Source organism: Chelonoidis abingdonii, chromosome 25, assembly GCF_003597395.2.
Source record: "Chelonoidis abingdonii isolate Lonesome George chromosome 25, CheloAbing_2.0, whole genome shotgun sequence".
NCBI lineage: Eukaryota > Metazoa > Chordata > Testudines > Testudinidae > Chelonoidis > Chelonoidis abingdonii.
Window position 1 is genome coordinate 9,265,101 of NC_133793.1, and position 24,102 is coordinate 9,289,202.

Genomic DNA, 24,102 nt, shown 5'->3' on the forward strand with positions numbered 1-24,102 from the left:
TGGATCAAAGCAAGTTCAATATAACGTGGTTTCACCTATAACACGTTAAGATTTTTTGGCTCCCGAGGACAGCGTTATATTGAGATAGAGATATACTTCTAATAGAATCCTCCGTAAGCTTCAGTTGGAGTAAGCGAGGGGGACCCTTAATGTAGCTCTCCCTCTTCAAGGATTAACGCACTCTACAGTTTGCCCTGGACTCAGTTTCATTCTCAAAAATCCATTGTCATCCTTTTGCAACCTGCTGTTTCATTAAGAAACTTTAACTGCAAAATCAACCACTGTTGTTGAGATGTTTCCTAATATAGAAGCAGCAGGACCCAGTGGGACTTAATGCCCCATCTAAAGATTTTTTTTTTCTTTTGATACAGTTAAACCCAGTTGTGTTTGGAATTTAATGAGGAGTTTAATTGTGTTTTGAGATGCGTTCTCTTCCTTTTCAGCTTTCCTCGCAGGGGACGGTGAGTCAGGAGGACTCCTGGGTTCTTTTTCTGGCTTTGTTACTGACTTGGTACATGACACTGGGCAACTGAACAGTGTATGCTTCTGTTTCCCTGTTTGTAACGTGGGAAGAATACTTGCCTCTCTCTCATGAATGTGGTGGGGCTTAGTTTAAATATCTGCAAAGTTCTTTTAAGATACGTGCTGAGTATTACTACCCCTCTGCGCCTAGTCTTCTTCTTTGTGCATGGAGATATTTGCCTGTCTCAGTAGAAGTAGGGGAGTGGTGGTGAAGCTCAGTTTAATGGTTTTAAAGTGCTTTGAGGTCCTCAGCTGAAAGGTGCTGTAAAGTTAAGGTTTCATAGCAAATCTGGAGCTACCTGGGGCTTCACTATATCGTGTGTATCAGCCAGTCAGAATATGACAGCAGCAGGAGGGATAGAATTTGGATCTTTCTGCGGCAGAAGTGCAAACCCCTATCATCTAAACAAAAGGACAGCCTCAGTTAGCAGTTAGAGCTGTATAGGACATAGGATACAGTTGATCATTTGAAACAGTCCAGGGTAGACATTCACCTCAGCTAGTTCATGATGGTAGAATTGTTGTTGAATTGGTTTATCTTACGTGTGAATCCAAACTCAAGAACTTAGTATCAGGCCTTGTCATGATGCGTGTTCACCACTGGAACACCCCTTGGCATCAGGGGTCTGAGTTTCGTGCGGGTCACCTGCCTTTCTGCACAGCTCAGCCTTCCAGTTGAGAAGCAGCTAAATCCGATCTGTCAGGCAACAGAAACTCACCCTAATGTCTAAAAGTCTCTCAACCAGTCTGCCTTTCTTCTGGGCTCCATCTTCAGTTTTCCTCTTCGCCGCTCTATAACCTTCTCCGCAGATCTGGCCTCGAGCTTTGGCCCTTCAGACTGCATCTGTCTAGGGTGCATGTTTTCCTGCAGCTTCTGGCTCAGGTCACTTCAGGGAAGTGCCTCTGGTTCCTCCCTTCAGAGCAAATGCTCTCCCCTTTTATAAGGGCCAGATGTCCATTAAGTTGTCACCTGATGCCTCCCAGTCCTGCCCCTCTGGCTGAGAAGCAACTTATTAGGTACATCAGTTGTACCTGTGTTGTAATTAACTGGCTATTAACTCCTTTCTGGCCCATGATCTCACCCCCTCACAGCCCTGCTTTTCCTTATGCAAAGTTAACTCTCTAATGAATTCATCTGGTGCTTCCAGCTGTAGATTTTTCCAGCTGTAGAGTCCAGCTGCAATTTTTGCCTTGTTTGTGTTTCCTATTCAGTAGAGATGAAAATGGTGGAAAAAAATCTCTAATATAAGTAGCTTGATGATGCACCCTAAAGACTATGCAACAAAAGTCCTAGGCAGAAAGCTCTTCACTGACATTATTGTATTTATTTTATAGATAATAAAGGTACATGTAGCAAACGATTTACAGTATCTACTTAATGTCTGCTAATAAATTAAAGTATCTGCTGGTGTATTTACACTTCAGCGGCAGATTTGGCAAAGTGTCAAGTTTCAGCTTTAAATCCTATTTCAAAGCACTCAGGGGCATGGGAATGGCTCAAGATTCTGGGCATGGCTATGTGATTTCTTCCTCAGTGATTGAGGAAGAATCAGCTGGATCCTTGCAGAAGTGTCTATAAAATACTTGAGGCCTTCCCAAACATTGGGTGTCTTTCTAAAAAATACCTTGCAGATTCAATCACCAGGTACTGGGCTTCATGCAGGAATTTGCGGGGTGAAATTCCATGGCTTTTGTTATGCAGGAGGCTGGATAGATAATTGCAGTGGTGCCTTCTTTCCTTAACATATGTGAACGAATGCTATAATCCCGGTGTTAACTTGTCGTAGATAAACTATTTGACTAGGGGTGTATCACTCTCTTGATATGATAGCACAATAATCCATACATTACCAATCAAGGACCCCATTATGCTAAGCGCCTGTCTCTGCATTAAGTCCCAGTGGGGTCCGGCTGCATCTGAATTAAGTTTTGAGTTGTAATCCTGACAATGCCTCTGATGTCTTGAGTAATGTTGGACAAGTCACTTTCCCTCTCTGCCTGCTTTTTCCTCACCTGTAAAAGCTTTGAGATAATGATTTTTACTTTGTTGAATATTGAGAATTAATTCCTTTCATGTTACTTACATGCGAACATGCAGAATTCAGTATCATTCAAATTCAGTTTAATAGTAGTAGTTCATTTTTATTTGTTATACTTCAACACCCCTCTGAAATAATGCTTAGCTCTGTGTTTTAGATAGGTAAACTGAGGCACAGAGGAGCTAGAGTTAGTGGAAGAGCAGGGAATGGATTTTTCCAGTGACATCAGTGGCAACAAGATTTCCCATCAGGAGTTCAAACTTCCATTCCCAGTTCTAATCCCGGGTACTCACCTCCTCAGTGCCAATAAAGATGAATGGAGGTTTTGTTAAAGTTAGTTAAATAAGAAAAGATCCAACTAATGACTAGAGAAATGACACACATTATGCTTGTCAGGAGCTCAAAGGCCTATTAAATGAAAATATCCATTCTCTTTGTGTTTTATTCAAGATTAGAAGCTAACATGACTGCTTTAAAACAGGTTAGCCAGGGTATCTCTGAATTGCTCAAGTTCCTGTTAGGATCTATTGGATTTACAGTCATCTTTAATTATAAAATGTAATTACTTTAGAATGGATTATCAGTGTTGCTGTCCATTTCTGCATGTTGCCTAGTAACTTCTTCATGTAGTGCTGTAGCAGTGTCTGTTCTGCTAGTTACAGGCTTTTATAATCATGAAATAAAGGCCGGTGGTTATTAAGTGCCTGGTTAAATGAAACCTGGTAGCCAAGTGCCAAAACATTTAGCAACACAAATATTATGCAGAATGACTTCTAAGGATGCTTTCAAAATAAATAGGTCTGAAAGTGACCCAGAAGGACAATGGCTCTGTGGTAAAGCTTTTTAATTTGAGTCCATCGTTGAATTCTTCACTGAGGTTTGTGTGTATATATAACTAGGGGCCTGATACTAATCTTGCGCTAGTTTACACTAGTGCAGCTCCCTTGACTTTGGTGAAATTACTCCTGATTTACACCAGTGTAAACAAGTGAAATTAGGATATGGTCTCACCCCTCTTTTACTGTGAGACAGTGACAGCACGTTATACCTTTTACTACATAGTTTTGTCAGGAAAACTATTTTTTGCAGAGTGGGAAAAATATACCGCAATGTACTGCAGGTGAGAAATCTGCAATAGGAACGGGAGCTAATTTCAGTGACCTAAAAGGTTGGCGTCAGAAAAAGTCAGGTTTTGTCTGATATGATCTACCAAGCTAGAGGCAGAAAAGGTTAGGTCCTATCTGCTACTGCTGCTGATCTTCACCAAAAAGACAAAGAGGAAAAAACCTACCAGTTTTGAATAGCAAAAAGTGGGAAGCTTCTGTTAATAATAATTTAAAAAACAAGCACCAACAAAAAGAATTGCTGTTGGAAAACCCCAACTTGGAATTTTGTGGGTAGTGTGATCGTTTAAATGTTTTACAGGGCGCTGATGGGTAAGGATTTTTTTAAAAGCAAAGGAGCCATGAAAGTGGTTATCTTGTAAAGATAATTGCTTTGTATAATGTTCATGGGAAGCTCTTGAAATGGACTGATTGGTTGGCATATTTAAATTTCATCTCTTAGGCATTTACTAATTATCCTAGCCTAGATGGATAAAACTAATCAAATAGCTGTTTGGAAATGCTCTGCATTTCAAAATCATACAGGGCTGACATGAGGAGGCAAATGTGAGTTTGATTTCTCGCTGATCCTCTCTGCTTTTACAAGCAGGTTTAACCCAGGGTTTTTAATTAGTTAAATATGCATATATTACATCACATCTGAAGTATTGGGCATGCCCATTGCCGCGGTAGAATATTTGTTTGGCAAAACATTTCTTTGGTGAAGTTTTTATCTTGGACCCTGTTTCTTCATCATATACCCTGAGGGTTCTTCATCTGCATGTTAGCAAGCTGCCTAGCTCACACAACTGTCTGATTTGCTTTTATTGTATAAATTTCTAGTTATTGGCCTTCTTCTTTCCCTGCCACGATACCATTTGGAAGCCAAAGCCTGACTTTTCACATATGTTGAGTGCCCTCAATTGCATTTGAAGTCAGCGAACCTACACTCTCAACAGTTCTGAAAATCAAGCTTCCTAATGCTTAGGGATAGGAAGTGCAAATGACACTTGTCCAGTGTGTTCTGTGCTATCCAGTCCTGGATTGGAACCATAAAAGCACCGCTAGAGCAAGGAACCAATGAAAGCTTGACATGGTAGGATTTTTAATAGAACTTTATTGTTAATTTGAGCAGGGCAGTGCTGGAGGTGTGGGGGGTTGCAAGGGCTATAGCCACCTCAAAATTTGCCTTAGGCTTTCTACCATCCCCGCCTCCTGTAGCCGCCTCATAGCAGAAGTAAGCCTGGGCAGCGGGTTGGGGTGCCCAAAAACAGCCCCTGGCCCATGTCCCCACCCACTGGGGCGGTGGAGCATCTGGGGCTCCCCACAGCAGGCTGGACTGACTCCCTCCAGCTTGGGCTCCTGGGCCCCACTTCCAGTGGTTGCATGCTGCACCTCAAGGGCTCTGCCAGCCCCAGAGCTGGGTCCTCCCACCTGGGCAGCTCTTACCAGCTGCGAGCAGTCACAGCCCCGCACTCCCTGGCTCCAGCTTCCGGCCTCTGACGTGGCAATGGGGCGTGGCCACGGAGGGGATGGAACCATGGAGGTGTGGGGCCTTGTGGCAAGAAGGGCACAGCCCCCCCCCCCACCCCCCCCCAATTTCTGTCTGGTCAATCTTGCCTCCCCCCCCACCCCCCGCCAGTTGGGACTACCCCTGAATTTGATTCACTAAATAAACATGCAGAAAGTGCTCTGTTGGTCATATATGCAAATTCTTACTGAGTCAAGACTTGCCAAACAAATGGAAAGAAATTAAAGGAAGGGAGCGAATCTGAGGAAATATGGTAACAATGTAGGTGCCACCACGGTATCTTCGTTCAGCTTCAGCAGAAATAGAAGCGGGTGACGTGTCAGTATAAATATTAAACACTTGTAATATATCTTGCTGCAGTATTTAAAGGACCATTGTCCAGAAAAATTTGGCCCAGCATTTTAAAAATAGCTCTTATTTTTATTAGATGTAGGTTTTATGTCGCCTCACGGTTAAGAAAAAATGCAATGAAAGCAGATCTGACAGGCTTTCCCCTGTGATGTTTGAAACCCAAATACTGCAGTGTTAGGAACCTGCAAGTGAAACTAAGACTCTGATCCCACAAACTGTTCTGTCCAAATCGACCTTTCCACCCACTGAAGTCAGTGGGGCTCTGCATGGGTACGGGGCTCTGCCGAGGCAGAACAGTTTACAGGATTGAGGCCATCATTGGTTTCCATTATCTACGCTGAGAGGTGCGCAAAAAGTATTCGGAGCAAAATTGTGAGAATTATATCAACAGTGAAAATTTTAAAAATCCAAAGTGTTAGTAAAATGCGTAAAGAAGTATTTAAACATATTTAAATGGACAATGCCATTTAAATGTATAGCTGGATTTCTTTGAGGGAAATAAGGTGGATTATGCAGGTCAGACAGAGAGGAAAGGCAGTCTGACAAGCTTAATTGTGACTTGGAATCTGTGCTGTAAATCAGTTGACAGTCTGGGTGGTTTGCACTTCAGGGTCTGAGTGATAATTGTCAGGTGGCATGCAGCGTAGCAGAAAATATAAAATCTAAAACTATTAACCAGTTTGCATAAAACTCTTTATATTTGTTGGCATTTTAAATTTCAATATATCATGATCTTCCGTGGCTAGAATGGTATAAAACATTCACTTTTAACCTTGGTATTTCATCAGAAATCAGATTTTAAAACTGTAGAATCATAGCACTGGAAGGGACCTCGAGAGGTGGGACTAAGTATTAGCTAGACCATATCTTGCATTTTTTCTTTCCTATTTCAACTCCAGCTAGACTTTAGTGGCCACTAACTGCTTAAAAACTTTGAGCTAAATACCAGTCCTCTATACCATATGAAAATGTAGAATCCCCACTTTCTGAGGTGCAATTAATCTCTTAACTCTAGGAGTTCATGAGATGTGCTGCTAAACTTGGCCTGGAATGGCTGCCGCAAAATGGCTGAGTTGGTAGAACTGTGAACTTTTGTTGTGGTTAAACTTTTTCAATCACTGCTTCTGGACCAGTGATCAGAGGGAGGAAATCCTGATCCTGAAGTCTGAGACAGAGCCACATTGTGGATCTTATCACAGAAAGATACCAGAGTTTAAAAACTGCAAGTGAAATTTTTCTCACACAAAGGAGAAGACAGCAGTCCTTCAATATATCTAGGCAGCATGCCAAATCTAGCCCATCCTCTGTCTGATTATCAGCCCAGAACATAACAGGAAAAGAAAGTTTCAGGCATTGCAGCCAGCAGGAATCATTTTATACTGAGGCTCTTCAGAACTGCATGACAAATTTAACTTCATTTGCTTGGTCAACCATTTTGAAGGAGAAAAGAACCAATCTAGCCTAATGAGTGGGGGAGCAGGCTCCAAAAACAGCATTTTGGGGTGGCATGTTAAAGTGAGCAAACCTTGGAGATTACTCCTGAAGTCCTCTGGCTTTACTTGTATGAAACGTCTGGTGGTGGAAGGGACGGGGGGTGCTCCTGTAAAATTCTGCTACCAAATTGAAAGAGAGGTAATTGGGGCAATTTCCTTTTCTCTGCTGGCAGAATTCACCCTCTCTGGCTTCTGTTAATCTGCACCAGGGAGGACAGATCCTGGGGCTCCAACATACTTTGAAAAACAAATTTTCACCTCTTGGAATGGATCAGAGATACCTAGTAGCAGGTATTTAAAAATCCAGGGAAGGATACCCACTCTGCCCCCTCTCTGATTTTCATCCCAGTCTTAGTTATGCACGTTGCAGAATATTCATTATAATCATCAATATGTAGTTGGCTCAGTTTTCAGCAACAAAGCAGAAATGTTCCAGCGAAGTAGAACTTGCGTGTGTATGCTAAGTGGGTGTTCCCTTCCTCTTTGGTTGTGATTTAAAAGGGGAAGCTAAAGGTCCTCAATCTCTCACCACTCTTGCCTGCAAGCTCTTGCCTTGCTGATGTGTGGGTTTTATCACTAGCAACAGGAAAACTTTTTTTGTGGGAACCTGGCCCCTGGAAAGGTTCTGGAAAAACATCCCTCTCTCCAGTGGAGTACAGGATCATACCCTTATTAGAAGAGGATAAAGGTGCTTTGCTTAGTATCATCTGGGAAATCATAGAATATCAGGTTGGAAGGGACCTCAGGAGGTCATCTAGTCCAACCCCCTGCTCAAAGCAGGACCAATCCCCAGACAGATTTTTGCCCCAGATCCCTAAATGTCCCTCTCAAGGATTGAACGCACAATCCTGGGCTTAGCAGGCCAATGCTCAAACCACTGAGCTATCCCTCCCTCCCGGCTTTCCCCAATACCCCAGCTTTCCCCAAAAGCGTTAGTACAGAAATAGTAAAATAATGAAAACCCCCTATTAAAATAATACTGTCACTGGAAAACAGCATCGACCTAGAAAAAATGAAAACCCTGAGTCATATGATTGATGCATACTCAAGTGCCTTTTACAGGAGGTTGTTGCTCTGTTGGTCGTTAAGTCTTAGCTTCCTAGAATCAATGAGCTCTAGTGACTAATTCATCCCACACAGAATTTATAAAGCCAAAATGGCTTCACTTATTCATCCAAAATTCCTCCTTCTGGCGGTGCTGGAGTCTGAATGTTATCAGTCAGCTCTGCGAATGTTTATCCTTATTCGTATGACCAGCCCTGTGAAACTTTACTTTGGAAGCTAGATGTTTAAAAAAGAAAAAAAACATTGGCTTTTTGTGTGTGTGTGTGTGCTAATGAAGGCAGATGCTCGCTATGCTGGGTTTGAGAAATGTTCAGCTGGAGAAGGATGGACAACAAGGGGATCAAAACAGCTGGAAGAATATTAGACTAATGGAGCCTGTATATTTGGGCAATAAATAGTCCAAGGATCCCTAATCTGGACAGATGGACATTGGCCACTGTTACATAGGCGTGACTGTTTTAATTGCTCCTTCTCCACAGTTCACCTACAGTCTTTAAATCCCTCACTCTAACAAGAACAATCTTATCTTAGGCCGTGTCTACACGACGCGCGAAAATCGATTTTAGATACGCAATTTCAGCTACGAGAATAGCATAGCTGAAATCGATTATCTAAAATCGATCTACTCACCCGTCTTCACCGCGCGGGATCAATGTGCGCGGCTCGCCATGTCGATTCCGGAACTCCGTTGGTTTTGGTGGAGTTCTGGAATCGATATAAGCGCGCTCAGGGATCGATATATCGCGTCTAGATGAGACGCGATATATCGATCCCCAAGCAATCGATTGTAATGCGCCGATATGGCGCGTCGTATAGACGTGGCCTTAGTTGGGCAGAGATAGAGATTACTGTTGAGCCTCCAAAGCCACCTTCAGATCCACCATATGACTTCATTCCAGGGCTGGAGTTAAGGAAAAGCATAGGTTTTAGACCAATCTGACTGGAACTGTGTGGATTTATCAAAGGAGGCATTGTTTAAGTGGCTGCTTAGAACCTGACAAAAGTCCTGCTCTTCCCTGGCTAAGGGAGGATACTTGTCAGTTTATTTTCCCTGCCAGTTAGAGCAAAAAAGGCAAGTGGAAGGAAGAAACTGTTTGCATGTACGTATTGGAGTCGTACCAAACCCAGTGCCCTAGAATCCTCCCAGGAAGGCAAATTTAATGGCCTCTAGGAGGTTCTTCCCAACACAGGCAGCTCTGTGTCAGAGAATTGTTTGACTTGGATGGGATCTCTAAGACATCCGTCGTCCTGGGCTCCTACAAAACTATCTTGAGAAGATGTTATTGAGTCTTGTTTGGAAGATTTCAGAATAACATGGATTCCATCCTCTTCCTCAAAAGCAGGGAGATCTGCTATTAATAAAAATGAAAATTCAGCTTGAACATTAGGGAAAGTTTAAAACTGAGTAATGTTTATTTTTAAGATAAGATCAGCTTCTTCTCTTGCTCACTTCAGTATTCTTACATGCATGATACATTCCAATCTTGCTTCCTTTTCAGTGTTATATATATTTATATATCTGCATTTGGCGAATGGTCAGGTGGGATTTTAACACTGTTGTACCTGATGAATGGTTCACTATCAATATCATAAGGAAATGTGAAAACTCAAAATGTGTAATATCTTTTGGAGAATTAATTTTGGACCCATCAAGCTTAGCATTTATATTTTACCCATTTGTAATTAGCATTATGAAATCTTAGAAGTTCTTGGCTGAAACGGGATAATTCAAATAATTTGATGTTCATGCAAAACTTTAACAACAAAGTATTGGATATTAAGTTAGAATCAGGCACCTACTATGTTATCACAATCCCAAATTATGCCTCACAGCTTATGGGTCCATCCTGTCAAACTTGAAATACTGTAGGATAATGAAAGTATGGTGCTGAATGTGAATTTCAGGCAGGATTCTTACGTATTCAGAGCAGTGTATAGAGACTTTCATAATTAGTGGGTCACCAGAAGATGCACGACTCTGCACTGATCAGGATCAAGCCCTGCATTAAATTGAAATTTAGTTCACTTCAATAGTCTTGCTAATTACTCCTCCCCCCATTTCTTTGTAGATGATGAAGTTTGCTTGGGATAATTACAGACGGTATGCATTCGGAAAAAATGAACTTCGACCGCTAACTAAGAATGGACACATTGGTAACATGTTTGGTAAGTTGCCACCACCGTGTAAATGCAAAGCAGTAATAATGCGGCAAACTCCTGTTTCTTCTCCTTTCCCCTTGTTGCAGGGAAGAAGCCTGTGTAACCTTAACCTCCTTCCCCTTTCCATTTTAACAAAATGAGTATCTGGGATTTTCAAAGGAGCCTCTGGGAGTATTCTACTGAAGCTGGGCCAGAGGCGGATTATGGTTTTGTGGGACCTTGGGCCAGAGCAAGTGGGGGCCTCTTTCCGCCCCCCCCCCCCACCCCGGCACTCTTGTTGGGGAGAGTTGGGGCGAGCTTGGGGCATTGGGGCTTGCCCTGTTCTGCCAGTCTGGTGCTCCTGCCAGGGACAGGGTCATGGCGTGAGAGCTTCCCCTGCCTGCCCAGAGCTCCTGACGGGGGGAGTGGGGTCAAGGTGCGGGGCTTGCCCCACTCCACCTGCCTGGTGCTCCTGGTGGGGAGCGGGGTTGGGTTGCAGGGGCTTCCCCTGCTCCCCAGTAGGAGCGCTGGGCACAGTGGGGCAAGCCCACACACCCCGACCCCACTTCCCTCCAGGAGCGCTGAGCAGGGCATGGGGTGCCCATTTTTCCAGGGCCCCCCAGTTGGCCAGGGTCCCTGGGCATGGGCCCCAGTGTCCCAGTGGCTAATCCACTACTGAGCTGGGCATCTAACTCCTTCAGCTCTTTGGAAAATCCCAGCCTTGATCACTTTTACTACATTCAGCACAAAGTGTGTCTTGGAGAGATGCAGCGCAATTACAAAACCTACCAATTTCTGCACTAAAACATGAAGTTAATTTCAGCCTGAAAACGTTACTGTTTGTCTCAACTTGTAAACGTCAGGATCTGACCAAATTCTATTTTCTGTCTTACTGCTCCACTGTTGAGAGGGGACGTAGACTTCGTGAAATATTGAATAAGGGAATCAATATTAAAGACTCTTTACACTGTATGTTTACTGGCTTGTATAATTTTTCTCTTTAGCAGATTAGATTTTTGAGGGGTAGGAGGAGTGATAACTTGCATAATTTCAGTGCTAAGATATAGTGATAGAGCTGTGGGGGGGGGGTCGGGTCTCAGTACTGCAGAAGCAGATAGTAGGAGTGGAAAGGATGGTCTTGTAGCTTCATTGCAGGACTGGAGGTCAGGAGATCTATTTGCAGTGCTGCCACAAAGTCCTTATGTCATCTTAGGCAAGGCACTTTGCTTTTCTGTGCAAAACAGAGATAATACTTATGTCAGGAGAGTACGGGAAGGGTTACTTCATTAATATTAGTGAAGTTCTTTAAGTTTCGTGGGTGAAAGCCAGAGATGAACTGACAGAGCAGCTTGGGGACGCTTGCATTGTGCTTCATTGGTCCAGTCATTGCTATCCCAATCCCATTTTTCAGAAGCACCAATTTCACCCACCTCTCCCCCTTCCTCCCGATTCTCCAGCAATACCAAGAACATCCTGCCACAGCTTTTTAGTTTAGAATTTGCTTTAGCTGCGTCACTTAGTTTGGCATTTTGTAACTTTTCCATTCTGATGAACTTGTCGGAATTCCTTAAGGAATGCAGCTGTAAACGGACAAAGGATATTGAAAGGTTTTAAATGTTTTTATCATGCTAAAACAATTGGTGGTGCTTATGCTTGCTTGTAACGTGACTGTGAGGGCTCTCAAGGAAAACACTCTCTGGGGCAGAAGTATTTGCAGACAATCACTGAAGAGATGCTGCCTTTCATACTGTTAATATGCTTTTTTTTCTTCTTTCCCTTTCTAACTGCAGCTTAGTAAAGAAATAAAGCACTAAACAGTCCCTTGCCAGAGTATGGCATCTCGGTCGTATTAAAATGCATTTAGAAATTAGGGGAATACTGATTTTTCTCATACCATGCCTTTTTATTCCAAACCACAGATGTACCGTAGGCAATCCTGATATTCTCCTGACCGGAGGTGTCAACATTCAGCTGAGATTTTTCCTGCAGCTGCTTGCTTCTGTGTGGGAGGAAGGACACCTTTTGGGAGCTATTTTAGAATATGTTTGTGTGACTGAAAAATATTCAGGTTCTTTAAGGATGATAGATTTTCCCCTGTTCTGTACATGATGCTCACTTACAGCTGAACCGTCAGATAGCGGCAGCTTCACCCTGAGAAAAGCGGGGGAACTGTTTTTCATCAAATATGTTCTTGCAAGTCAAAATAGAAATACAAACTGAACAGTCACCTTCTGATGATTCTGTTTCTGTTATGGTAGAACAGTGATGTGTTTGCACCTGCCTGACCAGCCACAAAGCCAGTAACGAGCAGAGCAGAATTCTTCCTCTGCCCTCTCCAAACCTGTTACTTTCTTTCCTTCTCCTGCAAACCAGCTCTGTTTAGAAGGGGACCGGTGAGGACTGTGAAAGGTTCTCTGCCCATTTTGTCTTCCATATGATCCCCCTTCATACATGGATCAGGGAGAGAGACTCCTTCCTGACCTCTAGAATTACACCAGTGGCCAGGTTTGGTGGTGGGGTTCTCTTCTCTGAAGCATGCATGGCATAGACACGGAGACAGTGGCCCAATCTTGTTTAACCAATGGTCTGATCAGACATGGCAAATTATTCTTACGCTTTTACATGGGTAGATAATGCACCAAATCCTTCTCTTATAATCAGCTTCTACCAGGGCTTTCCAATTTTCTGTGTACAGTTCATTTGTACAAATAATACCCCCATTGCAATAACTTATGATCGACACCACTAGCCAGGGGCTATTGGTAAAGACTCTTTTTTGCTCTCCCAACCTTCCATGCTCACCTGGGGTGGGCAGGGGGTGAACTCATTTTAGAACATACTGACATAAACTTCGTGGTAGCGCTGCCAGCAAATGCCATCAGAATTGCTGAATCACACAGCTGAGGGCTTGGAGAATGTTCTGTGGTGAAAGAATAAATCCCATGTCATGTTAAATTTCCTGCACTCTAATTTTTTTCTACAACTTCAGGTTTTTCATTATTCTCTGTAGTTTTTTCTTCATTCTTAAAGACTCTGAACTGCAGGTTACTAGCACCTCTCAGGATCAGACCCAAAGCATATTTGTTTAGAAAAAATGTCTGTGTAAGTGTGGCTGGGCAAGAGGATGTAGCTAAGGCTACAAATTGATAGGGACAGGGATGTATTCTGTTCCCAAATGTGGCTTAGGCCTGTGTGATCTAGTTATTTAACCCCTCTTTGTCTCAATTTCCCGGTGTTCCTCTCTTTGGTGTTATGAGTCCGAACTAATCACTACCTGTAAAGCATGTTGAGATCCTTGGAGTAAAAGTGCTGGAGAAGGGCAAAGTTACTATCTAGCGAGGCATTTCTGATGCACCTGTCACTGTAATAAATAGTATTCCATAACAGAGTTATTATTCTGTCTGCTCCTGTGTCTGTCATACTTGCTTATTTTTTTTTGGACAAAATGTTCTTAAATCCTGTTAATCTTGCAGAGTTTATGTAACTATAGAAAACAAGCTGGATTCCATTTCTCCTCATGCATCAACTTGAATTGTCAGTTAAGTTTTAATTGCAGAATCTTTATTACAATGATAAGTTAGGAAGTTTGATTTTTAGATATTTCACGGTGTATGCAGTGCTGGCAGCTAGAAAAATCCATCTTTTGATTTGTAACCTGAGCCAATTTGCCCTGAAATCACTGACAGGAAATAAATGTGGAACCTCACAATCCTGTTAAACAGCCACTTTTCAGAATCTAACAGCATTTTAATATGCTAGTTTGGGTGCAAAAATAGCCATCTCTAACTCCATCTTTTTTCTCTAACTGGATATTGCATTTAGCACCTAAAATTGTCTTGTTAAGGCTTCTGCTGCTTTCAGCATCTCCTGAATTTGTGCATCTTTGTGAGTCTTTGCAAGTTTCTGTGATGTGAATGCATGTGACAACTGTCACATTGAGGACACGGTCAGGTCAGCAGTACTAGAAGGCAAGGATCTGACAGCAGCTAGGTCTAAATGATGTAAAACTTTCAGAATTCATCCTTGAGGATTGTAGACAGCCCTGGGATTGCTCCATGTTCAACTGTTTGGCGACAGACTACAACAGCATACCAGATACTGTATCAACAATTCTTGGAAAATGAGCGGCTGGATAGGCTCAGCTCATTTGTTTGGCTTGGAGGTTTGAGAGCTTCCTGAACTGTATTGACGGTTTGTTTTGCAGATGGGATGTTATCAGCTTCAGCTGCTTGGAAATGGTGCTGTTTCAAATCCCTGGGTTGAGCGGGGTTGTAATGACATGGGGGAGGGGAGAGGGTGATTTTAAAAAAATACGTTTTATTTAATTTAGTGCTTTAGAATGGTACCCAAAAGAAGGTTTTGGAGGCTGAAGTCCTGTAGATTTTGACATAATTACAGCATGGTCAGTGCCAGGGCAAGCTTTCTAACCCTGCCTTCTAGCATGCCTCAGCCCTAACCTGGATAGATTGATCACCTGGAGAGGTGACGGGGCTGCTCAGTATCCAGCAGCCTTTTGATCTTTGGTCCCTCTGAGACTGCCGTCTAAAGGATCAATGAATGCCAGTGTTATATGGACTCTTCTCCACTGGCCTGAGACCACCAAAACTCATTCCACATGAACTCCTGAACTGTCATGGAACGTAGCAACTTTTGGTCACCACCAACATGAACTGCTGAATTCACACAGGTTACTTAGATATAAAAGGCTCCGTATTCCGCTGTCTGTCACTTGATCCATCTTTTCTCCCCCTGCTTGAACCACACATTTTTCTAATGGTTGCATATATTGTTGTTTTGCAGTGTTATTGTAGCCTTGTTGGTCCCAGGATATTAGAGAGACAAGGTGGGGGAGCTAATATCTTTTATTGGACCAACTTCTGTTGGTGAAAGGGACAAGCTTTGGAGCTTACACAGAGCATATTTTGTTGTCATTGATTTTTACAGGAGACAGGAAGGGAGCAATCAGCCAGTCAGATGCAATAGGCATTCAGGTATGTGTATTTAATGCAGGAAAGGTAATTGGATGAAAATATGAACTAGAGACATTCAAGCGACAAGAAGAGAAATGCATGCTTTCTCTGTGGAGCTGTTTTTGGCTCGAGTAGGTGCCTCTTTCCCTGTGATCACAAAAGTGCAAAACCCTGAAGTGTCATTTTATGTGATTAAAAAAATAATAGTTCTCTGAGTTTGCATCCAGAATTATTCCCTCTGACTATCACATTATGCAGTTTGCTTCGTGTGCTTTTTAAGGAGAGAAATATTCCATCACCACCCCCCTGCAGTGCTAATGAAGATGTTTCCGTTCTTCTGGAACACTGTTAGCCTCTTTTTTTTTTTTTTTTTTTTTTTTTAAAGTAACATATTACCCAGTTGAATGTTGTTTTTTAAGGAAGGACATTTTGTATTTACACTATTTTTGCTGCCACTGAAATCCGTAGCAACAAGCCTGTTTCCTGTCAGTATGAAGCAGTGATCTAGGATATCCATCCAAACAACAGAGTCAGTGGGTATTTGTTAATGATTAATATTGGAACTGACATTTATCCTTGTCTCCCCCCACCCCCTAACCTGCCAGAGGTTGATCCTTCCAGATAAACAAGGCACATCTTTAACCTTCCAGCAGCTGCATACGTGCATCTCTCTTCTCCAGATTGTGGTGAGGGTCGTGGTTCCCTCAAACACACAAATGCCTTTTAAAAGCCCTGAATGTGCTCATTAGCTGTTCAGCATCCCACAGCCCCACAATGGGCTACAGTCCTTGCTTTTGTGGCACTTCTGTGCCCTGATGGTCCAGGGAGTAAAAGATAGGCCTTCTTTGCTGTTCTACGGTACATTGTAACTAAAATCCTCCCCCCACACACCTTTAAAACCAGTTCGTATTCTGGGCATTGTGATTAGACCTTGTCCTTCTTTGGTAGTCAAAGGCCTTGAGATTCTCAGTGCTCTGAAGGCTTCCCAACACGATATGTGCCATGGCTCATTATACTGCTTAATTAGCAAAGCAGTAAAGAGCCATGTGAGGACAGTGCATAAATCAACTTGAATTGTTAATTTGTTTGTTGGGGGACTTTTTATGCATATAAAGGCCATAAAATACTTCAAAGCAAAAATATGCTGCAATAAACACAAACCGGTATCCAAAGCCACCTTGGCAAGCTTCCAAATTGTCCCAGTATGGTGCTAATGTCACGTACAATCTTAGGGCCTGATCTGAAGCCTGGTAAGTCAAAGCTCCAGTTGACTCCAGTGGGCCTTGCATCAGACCCAGTGCGATTCTGTATTACAGGCAGTTGTGCAAACATTGGATCTGAATCGTGTGTCCTTCCCTCCCCTGAATTTAGCTTTGAGTTTCAGGTTCAAAACCCCAAAACCCAGATTCCTAAGATTTTGGCCCACAGTGGAAAGTTCAGATGCAAATTCCAAAGTCTGTGCATGCTTCGCTCTAGAGCCGGGGTCAGCAGCCTTTCAGAAGTGCTGTGCCGAGTCTTCATTTATTCACTCTAATTTAAGGTTTCGCGTGCCAGTAATACGTTTTAACGTTTTTAGAAGGTCTCTCTCTATAAGTCTATATACCTACAACACTAGTTTAGTTATATAATAAAGTAAATAAGGTTTAAAAATGTTTAAGAAGCTTCATTTAAAATTAAAATACAGAGCCCCCCAGACCGGTGGCCAGGACCCGGGCAGTGTTAGTGCTACTGAAAATCAGCTCATATGCCGCCTTTGGCACACGTGCCATATGTTGCCTAACCCTGCTCTAGAGTGTTAGTTCAGCCCTTTAGATACAGTGGACATCTGAGAAGTGTTGACTGCAGGATTTTGATAGCAGAAAACCAGGCAACAAAAACATCAGTATAAAACCATTAATCATCCCATGTTTCCTCAAGAGCTTTATGAACTATCCGATGATCCTGGGCTGAGTTTTCAATTTAATGAAGCCAAAACCCAGGAAAGTATCTTCAAATTTGCTGAAAACATTCTGCACAGAAAAAAAAACTCTCAGAAAAACAGCTAGTAAGAACATAAGAATGGCCATACTGGGTGAGACCAATGGTCCATCCAACCCAGTCTCCTGTCTGCCAACAGTGGCCGATGCCAGGTGCTTCAGATGGAATGAACAGAACAGGGCAATTTATCTAGTGATCATCCCCTATCATCCAGTCCTAGCTTCTGGCAGTTGGAGGTTTAGGGAGCATGGAGTTACATCCTTGACCATCTTGGCTAATAGCCATTAACGGACCTGTCTTCCATGAACTTACCTAATATTTTTTATTCTAGTTATACTTTTGACTTTCACAACATCCCCTGGCAACAAGTTCCACAGGCTGATTGTATACTGTGTGAAGAAATACTTCCTTTTGTTTGTTTTAAACCTGCTGCCTATTAATTTCACTGGGTGACCCCCTAATACTTGTGTTTTGTGGAGAGGTAGATAACATTTCCTTATTCACTTTCTCCACACCATTCTTGGTTTTATAGACCTCAGTCATAACCCCCCCTTAATTGTCTTTTTTTTTTTTTTTTTTTTTAAGCTGAACAATCCCAGTCTTTTTAATCTCTCCTCGTATGGAAACTGTTCCATCACCATAATCATTTTTGTTCTCTTCTCTGCACCTTTTCCAATTCTAATACATATTTTTGAGATGAGGCAACCAGAACTTCATATAGTCTTCAAGGTGTGAGCGTACCATGGTTGTACATAGTGACATCAAATTTTCTGTCTTAATATAAACTTGCAGATAAAAACCTATCAAGGAAGAAATTCCTGTTCAAAGATTGTGACTAGAGAGTAGTATCCAGTCTCTTTTCTAGATGGCTGGGAAATACTAAACAGAAGAACGTATACTAGTATGCAAGAAAGGAGCAGTGTTATAGCAGCCCTGCACTCTTGTAGACAAGGATATTAACCAATGCTGGGCTGTAATTATCTGTTTTTCTTTGTCTCAGCCCTAAAAGGCTTATTTAAAATGCAGTGAACCTGTTTTTAAAAAATATTTAAAGAAAAACTATCCTTTTATGGCTGTTTTGGGCCTCGTTCTGGACTCTAATTATGCAGAAATAATTGTCCAGTCTTCACCGATCTCAAGCCTGTGATTACAAGGTGTCCATCCAATAATGGGGATGGTTGGACTACGGACTGATTCTTTTCAGTATTATGGAGATGATGGTAGCGATTCTGGCAGCATTGAGATTTGCAACATCAACGCCAGTCATATATACAGCAAACCAAAGGCTGACTTAATTTTAATGCAGGATTTACAGAACTGAATGGCAAATGTAGAACAGTCACTGACAGCATAGATCACCCATCCATAGATTACCAGATCTCTTTCTTAAACGTTTAGGCAAACTTATCTTCCAGTCACTATGTGCAATCAGGTGCCATACATCCCTAACTTACCCAGACACAAACACACACAGGATAGCTTAGGCAAGTCATAACAACCCTATATTAATCATAAAACACCACAGGCCTATAATTAGTGAACATCAGAGTTTAGGCAGTACGATAATTGTTCAGCTTGGGGGCCGTGGGTAGTTGGTAGGGAGGCAGTTGAGGTTGAGAAGAACTGATGGATGGATCAGGGTGTCTGGATCGGGTGGAGTGGATCGGGGGCTCTGCTTTTTATACATTGCATTGGTGGGCTAGGCACTTTGGCTGCCCTAATTCAGTGAATTAATATATTTTGTGTGTGGAAAAAAGAGTATATGTTGTGTTATTCCACACTTGTAATTTGGGCCAGCCCTGGAGTGTCCAGACAGACCATGCGCGACTGGCTGTGCCAGGGATATGAGTGATCCCAGTGGGGGAAGGTACATAGGCAGCTGATGATTCCAATGCAGTAAAACCAGTGGCACCTGTCCTGACCCATAAACCTTTCCCTGAAACTCTCCTGTGTGGCTTAGTCCTGGGAGGAGCTATGAAGTGTGAGCTCTTCGAATATTAGAGGAGCCATAACAAGTGTATTAACGGTTATGCTCTGCTTATGCCTGCTGCGTTTCTCACTTGTGCGCACAAGAACCAGAACGTGGCCTCTCGGTGTGTGCATTTTCTCGGCAGGGGACTGTATTTTTCATTATCTCTTGTACATTTCATTATGTAAACCCTAAGCTGCAGTTGAATTGACATGGATGGGCCTTTGCAGACTCTCAGTGAAGTCACCAGGACTCACGTAGATCTTTATTTATTATTTCTATTACTGTAATGGCTGGGAGCCCCTGTCACAGAGTAGGACCATATAGTGCTAGGCTCTGTACAAACACAGAACAAAAAAAGACAGCCCCAAGGAGCTTACATGGAAGGAGTGGTCCGTCCCGGGCAGATCTGACTGGATGAATGGAGCTGCAGCTTGTGTGACTTCTGAGTTCCTGAAGAAGAATTATGTCCCGAATGGTATTTTTAGAAATATGGGCATTGTGTGGTGCTCTCTTCTGCCTCCTCCCCAACCAGAGCACCCTTCCCTGCTAGAAAAGATGAAGAACACCAGAAACTCGACAGAGAATTGGAACAAATTTAGGACATTATTATTTGTGTGTGTGTGTATATATATATATATATTGGAAATATCTTGTGGTCTCTAGCATTACAGCTTTTATTTATTTATTTTTAATTCTGCATTTGACTTCCCCTTGTCTGCTGATAAAGAAGAGGTAGATATAAATTATGCAGCAAGAAGCCCATCTCTCCTCTTTATATTTAATTCACTGCTATCCGTCTTTTTCAAAAATGAGCTTCCAAGAGACTAGGTAGGGTCAGAACTGATCTTGCTGTGTCAGCTTTTAATTTTAGGGCTTAACTCCTTTATCGTGTTTTTTGTGGTGCTACCTAAGTGCCTTAAACTTTAATTATTTTTCTCACAGAATATTCATCTAGATTAGTGCGAGACTTCGCCTGTTTTTCATTCACCCCCCAGGTGATCCCATGTAGAATTGCTTCTTTTACAGCATTGTGTTCTGTGTAATTTCTCTAGGTATCCTCCTTCATTCCTTGTATTCTCTTATCTTTCTGAAACATGCCTTCTTTTAGCATGAAAGAGCTGAAAATTGCTTGTCCTGTTTAATACCTATTTAGCATCATCGCGTAGGACATCAACTTTCATATCTCATTTGTCAATGATTTCAAAGTTAGCTTCACGTGGCAGGCACTTTAATTCTAAGACCCTCACGATTTCTTAAAAATATTCTATTTCGAGATTACACTTCTCTGGTGTGTTCTCTCCCCAAAAGATAAAAAGGAAAAAAAAAAAATTTTTGCAGAAGTTTGAAGAAAATCTCTTCAGCCTTTTCCTGAGTTGTCAGCATGGTTTTTTTGTTCGTAGTAAAATTGTTCAGACATTTTGTGGTACTTTGTTCTCAAAAGTTCTAATGCACCATAATACATGCTGCATGTGATTCCCCAGTGGAAAAGCGGATTGTGCTGGACTTGAGTTAAAAACTGATTGAGGAAAATCAAGATGCTGTAGATGAAAATGATGTCATAAGGGCATGATTCATTTTCCATACCAGTTGTGATGTATAGTGCATATGGTTGCTGAGATTTACAAACAGGCAGTTAAAAGCACATAAGTATATTTTTCATTTTTTGCCACAATGCTTTTATTTGAACATATGATCACATGTGGCTGTATTTTCTTCTGGGAGACATACTATGTGATTACAACATTCTGGTTGAAACTTTGTGCTTAAAAATCACTAAATTCCAAGCGATGGTGCTCACAGAAGCCATAACTCAGCCATATTGCACATATGAATCCCTAAAAGCAATGTACACGGTGTTTTCTGCATGTGATAGCAAATAATTCAGGGATGTAGGAACTAAGAATTGAGTTTTCCCCTTGGCTAAGGGTAGAAGGGCTTCCATTGATTTCACTGAAGCTCTATCCATGTATCTGAGGACAAAATTTAGCCAGTAGGCATTAACATTAGCATCTTATAATAGCATAAAGTGTTTCTTATGCCAGGCGGGCTGAGTTCTGGTTGCTGTGGGAATCAGTATTTTGAATTTTCTTATGCCTCTGCACAACCAAAATTCTAATTCTAACATACTGCTTGTTAATGTAGCTTTTTGGTTTTGCAGTTAGTATGTCAGAGCCGTCAGAAAGCCGTTTAAATAGAAGTTCCTTCTCTCCCCCTCACTCTAGTCCATCTCTAAGAGTCGGATCCTGTGAAATGCTTGTTGGCATGCCACGATTCCCCTTGGCTTCGCTGAGATAGGAGGCGCTGAGCTAGCTAGGCGGGTATTTGGAACCTTGCAGGGCGGGGCCCAAAGAACCATTTCTAATACTGCCGGTTTTAGCCAGAAAGAAGCAGCTCATCTTTAAAGTGTGTCGCGTCTCCAGCAGGGCCGGCTCCAGCTGTTTTGCCGCCCCAAGTGGCAAAGGAAAAAAAAAAAAAGGAAAACCCTATTGAGCTGCCACCGAAGAAGGAGAAAGTGGCAGGTCCTTTACTCCCTGCAGTGCCGCCCCTTTTCTATTGGCCACCCCAGGCACCTGCTTCCTTCGCTGGTGCCTGGAGCCGGCCCTGGTCTCCAGGCACCGCACCTCCCGTTCAGCTGTACATGGAACAACAGAATTATCTGTATTTGAGGGAGAGAGAAGCTTTATCCTGCACCAGATGGTCTCTGTTCATTTATAAACCCATCACAAGGGTTGAGTTCTCAGGCCCCCTGGGTTACAGAGCATCACATAGGTACTTTTCCTCTCCCAAACTAAAATGCTCTCTCCGCTCTAAGAAGCGCCTCCAAATGAATCTTCTGTATCATCCACTGAGGGGGACATCTTGTCTAGCGTTACAAGTGGCTTCTCTCCTTTCCTGTCATAACACATATGCTTCTGCCTTTTGGAAAATGTCTTTGGAAATTGGAAGGGCACCTTCTTTTTGATTTTTTTAGCAAAGTCTCTCTCTCTTGAATAATAAGATGAATTAGCAGCCTCTGCTCATTAACTGCTAGCTATGTCTCTTGAAGTCCATGGATAATTGTTTTAGATGAGATGTGTGTGTTCACTTTAATAGGCCTGCTGAGGCCCCTCTCATTAACTGATGCAGTCCCTCAGGGTGCTATGTGAAGAAAAAATAAAAAGAGAATCCTGTTACCTTTAACCAGACTAAAAGTAATTTCAAACAGACAGAAGAGAAACTAGAAGCTTTTCACTCCAATTGTACGTGCGTTGTCCCCCATCCCTTACTTAACCTGTTTGAACCAGTGTATCCAACCTTACTCCTCACTGGTTATCAAATAACCTAACTTTGCAAGAAAGAATCATGTCAATTTCACTAACATTCAAGCACTGTTGCAGAAATGAAACAGGAAACCGCTCTCCCAGAGGAGTATTTGTATCAATAATGCTTTCAATTTCTCGCTGAGCTCTCCATTGCAGATGTGCACTAGGCCCTTAACGTCCAATACAGCCAGTGTCTCCCTTCAGCAGCTCTCGAATAGAAAGTAGCTCAATTTGATCTCCAGGAATTTTGGGATGATTTGATAATACTTTACACAACACACAATGCCTGTCAGCAGAAGATCTTCACACACCCAAAGATGAGTCTTACAGATGAAGAAACTGAGGCACAGAGGATTAAACTTTGGGATCAGACACCACTAGCACTGTCAAGGTAAAGGTACTGTTACTATGCTGTGCATTTAACTTTCCTATTGAGCGCCTTCCCTTTTCAGTGCACAATAAGAATCTTGTCAAATGGCTTTGGTCATCCTGACTTCCCGTTGTAGTTTACCTTGCCATGGTCAGCTTTCTAAATTAACTGAATATCTTTCTTTTTATTCCTCCCCGGCACCCAACTGCCCTTGTTCAGAGAGAGACAGCAGACAATTCTTTTGAACAACAGACTTAATTCTTTGGGGGAGATTGAGATTTGAAAACCATGAATGGTTTATAATACAAAAAACCGATGTCCTCCCCAGCTGGACGAATCCACTTACAGTATTGAATTTGAGCTTAGCAACCAAATAGCTAAATCTCCTGGGGCTCTTCTGTATTTGGTGCCAGGTTTACCTGGTAACTGTGTAGCACATATGCTGACACACATTGTACAGTACAGGTAGCATTGTGATTCATTAACACTTCCTGTGAATTCAGAGGATCAACTCGTGTTAACAAAGAAAAACAGATTGAGATGTCTTGTGGCCAGATGTTTGGACAGATCTTATTAACGTGGTCTTTAGAATTCTTCTTATTCCAATGGGAAGTGGAGTATCCTCATTTGGCAAACAGCTCTCTCAAAGTTCTGCCGACATTCTGTAGCTCTGTACAATAAGACATCCCGTTCCCAAGCCTCGTACAATAGGATTACCTACCCTCGTGTTTTCTATGAGTGTTGGCAGGAAATGATCAGTGCTTTTATTTTTCCTCACTTTGGGCAAGAATAATGTAATTTATTTCAGAAGTATGTATCCTTATCTCTTAGTTGTCCCCTTGATATAGGTGTGCACTGTTTGGGGTGGTGGTTGCTTTTGCAATGTCTTGAGTGCATACTCTGACAGGAGTGAAATGGATGGATTTCTGATGAATCTGTTAGATAATTGTCAAGTAGTCGCAAGAAAATTAATATCCGCTGCTGTCACTGCAAATGTTCATCTATCTGATTGTATTTTTAGCATGTGGATAAGGAACTGGTTAAAGGGAAGACTATATTGGGTCATACTGAAAGGTGAATTGTCAGGCTGGAGGGAGGTTACTAGTGGAGTTCCTCAGGGACTGGTTTTGGGACCAATCTTATTTAATCTTTTTATTACTGACCTTGGCACACAAAATGTGGGAATGTGCTAATAAAGTCTGCAGATGACACAAAGCTGGGAGGTATTGCCAATAAAGAAAAGACCAGGATATCATACAGGAAGATCT

The 24,102-nt window shown here is 42.2% G+C and overlaps 1 protein-coding gene across 1 annotated transcript in view; it reads left to right on the top strand.

Annotated features, from left to right (window-relative positions):
• MAN1C1 (mannosidase alpha class 1C member 1) overlaps nt 1-24,102 on the top strand; it is a 92,695-nt gene that overhangs the window by 13,431 nt on the left and 55,162 nt on the right. Inside the window, exon 3 of the mRNA XM_032789512.2 lies at nt 10,174-10,270. Within this exon, the coding sequence (XP_032645403.2) occupies nt 10,174-10,270 (97 nt within the window). The remainder of the gene's footprint in view (nt 1-10,173; nt 10,271-24,102) is intronic.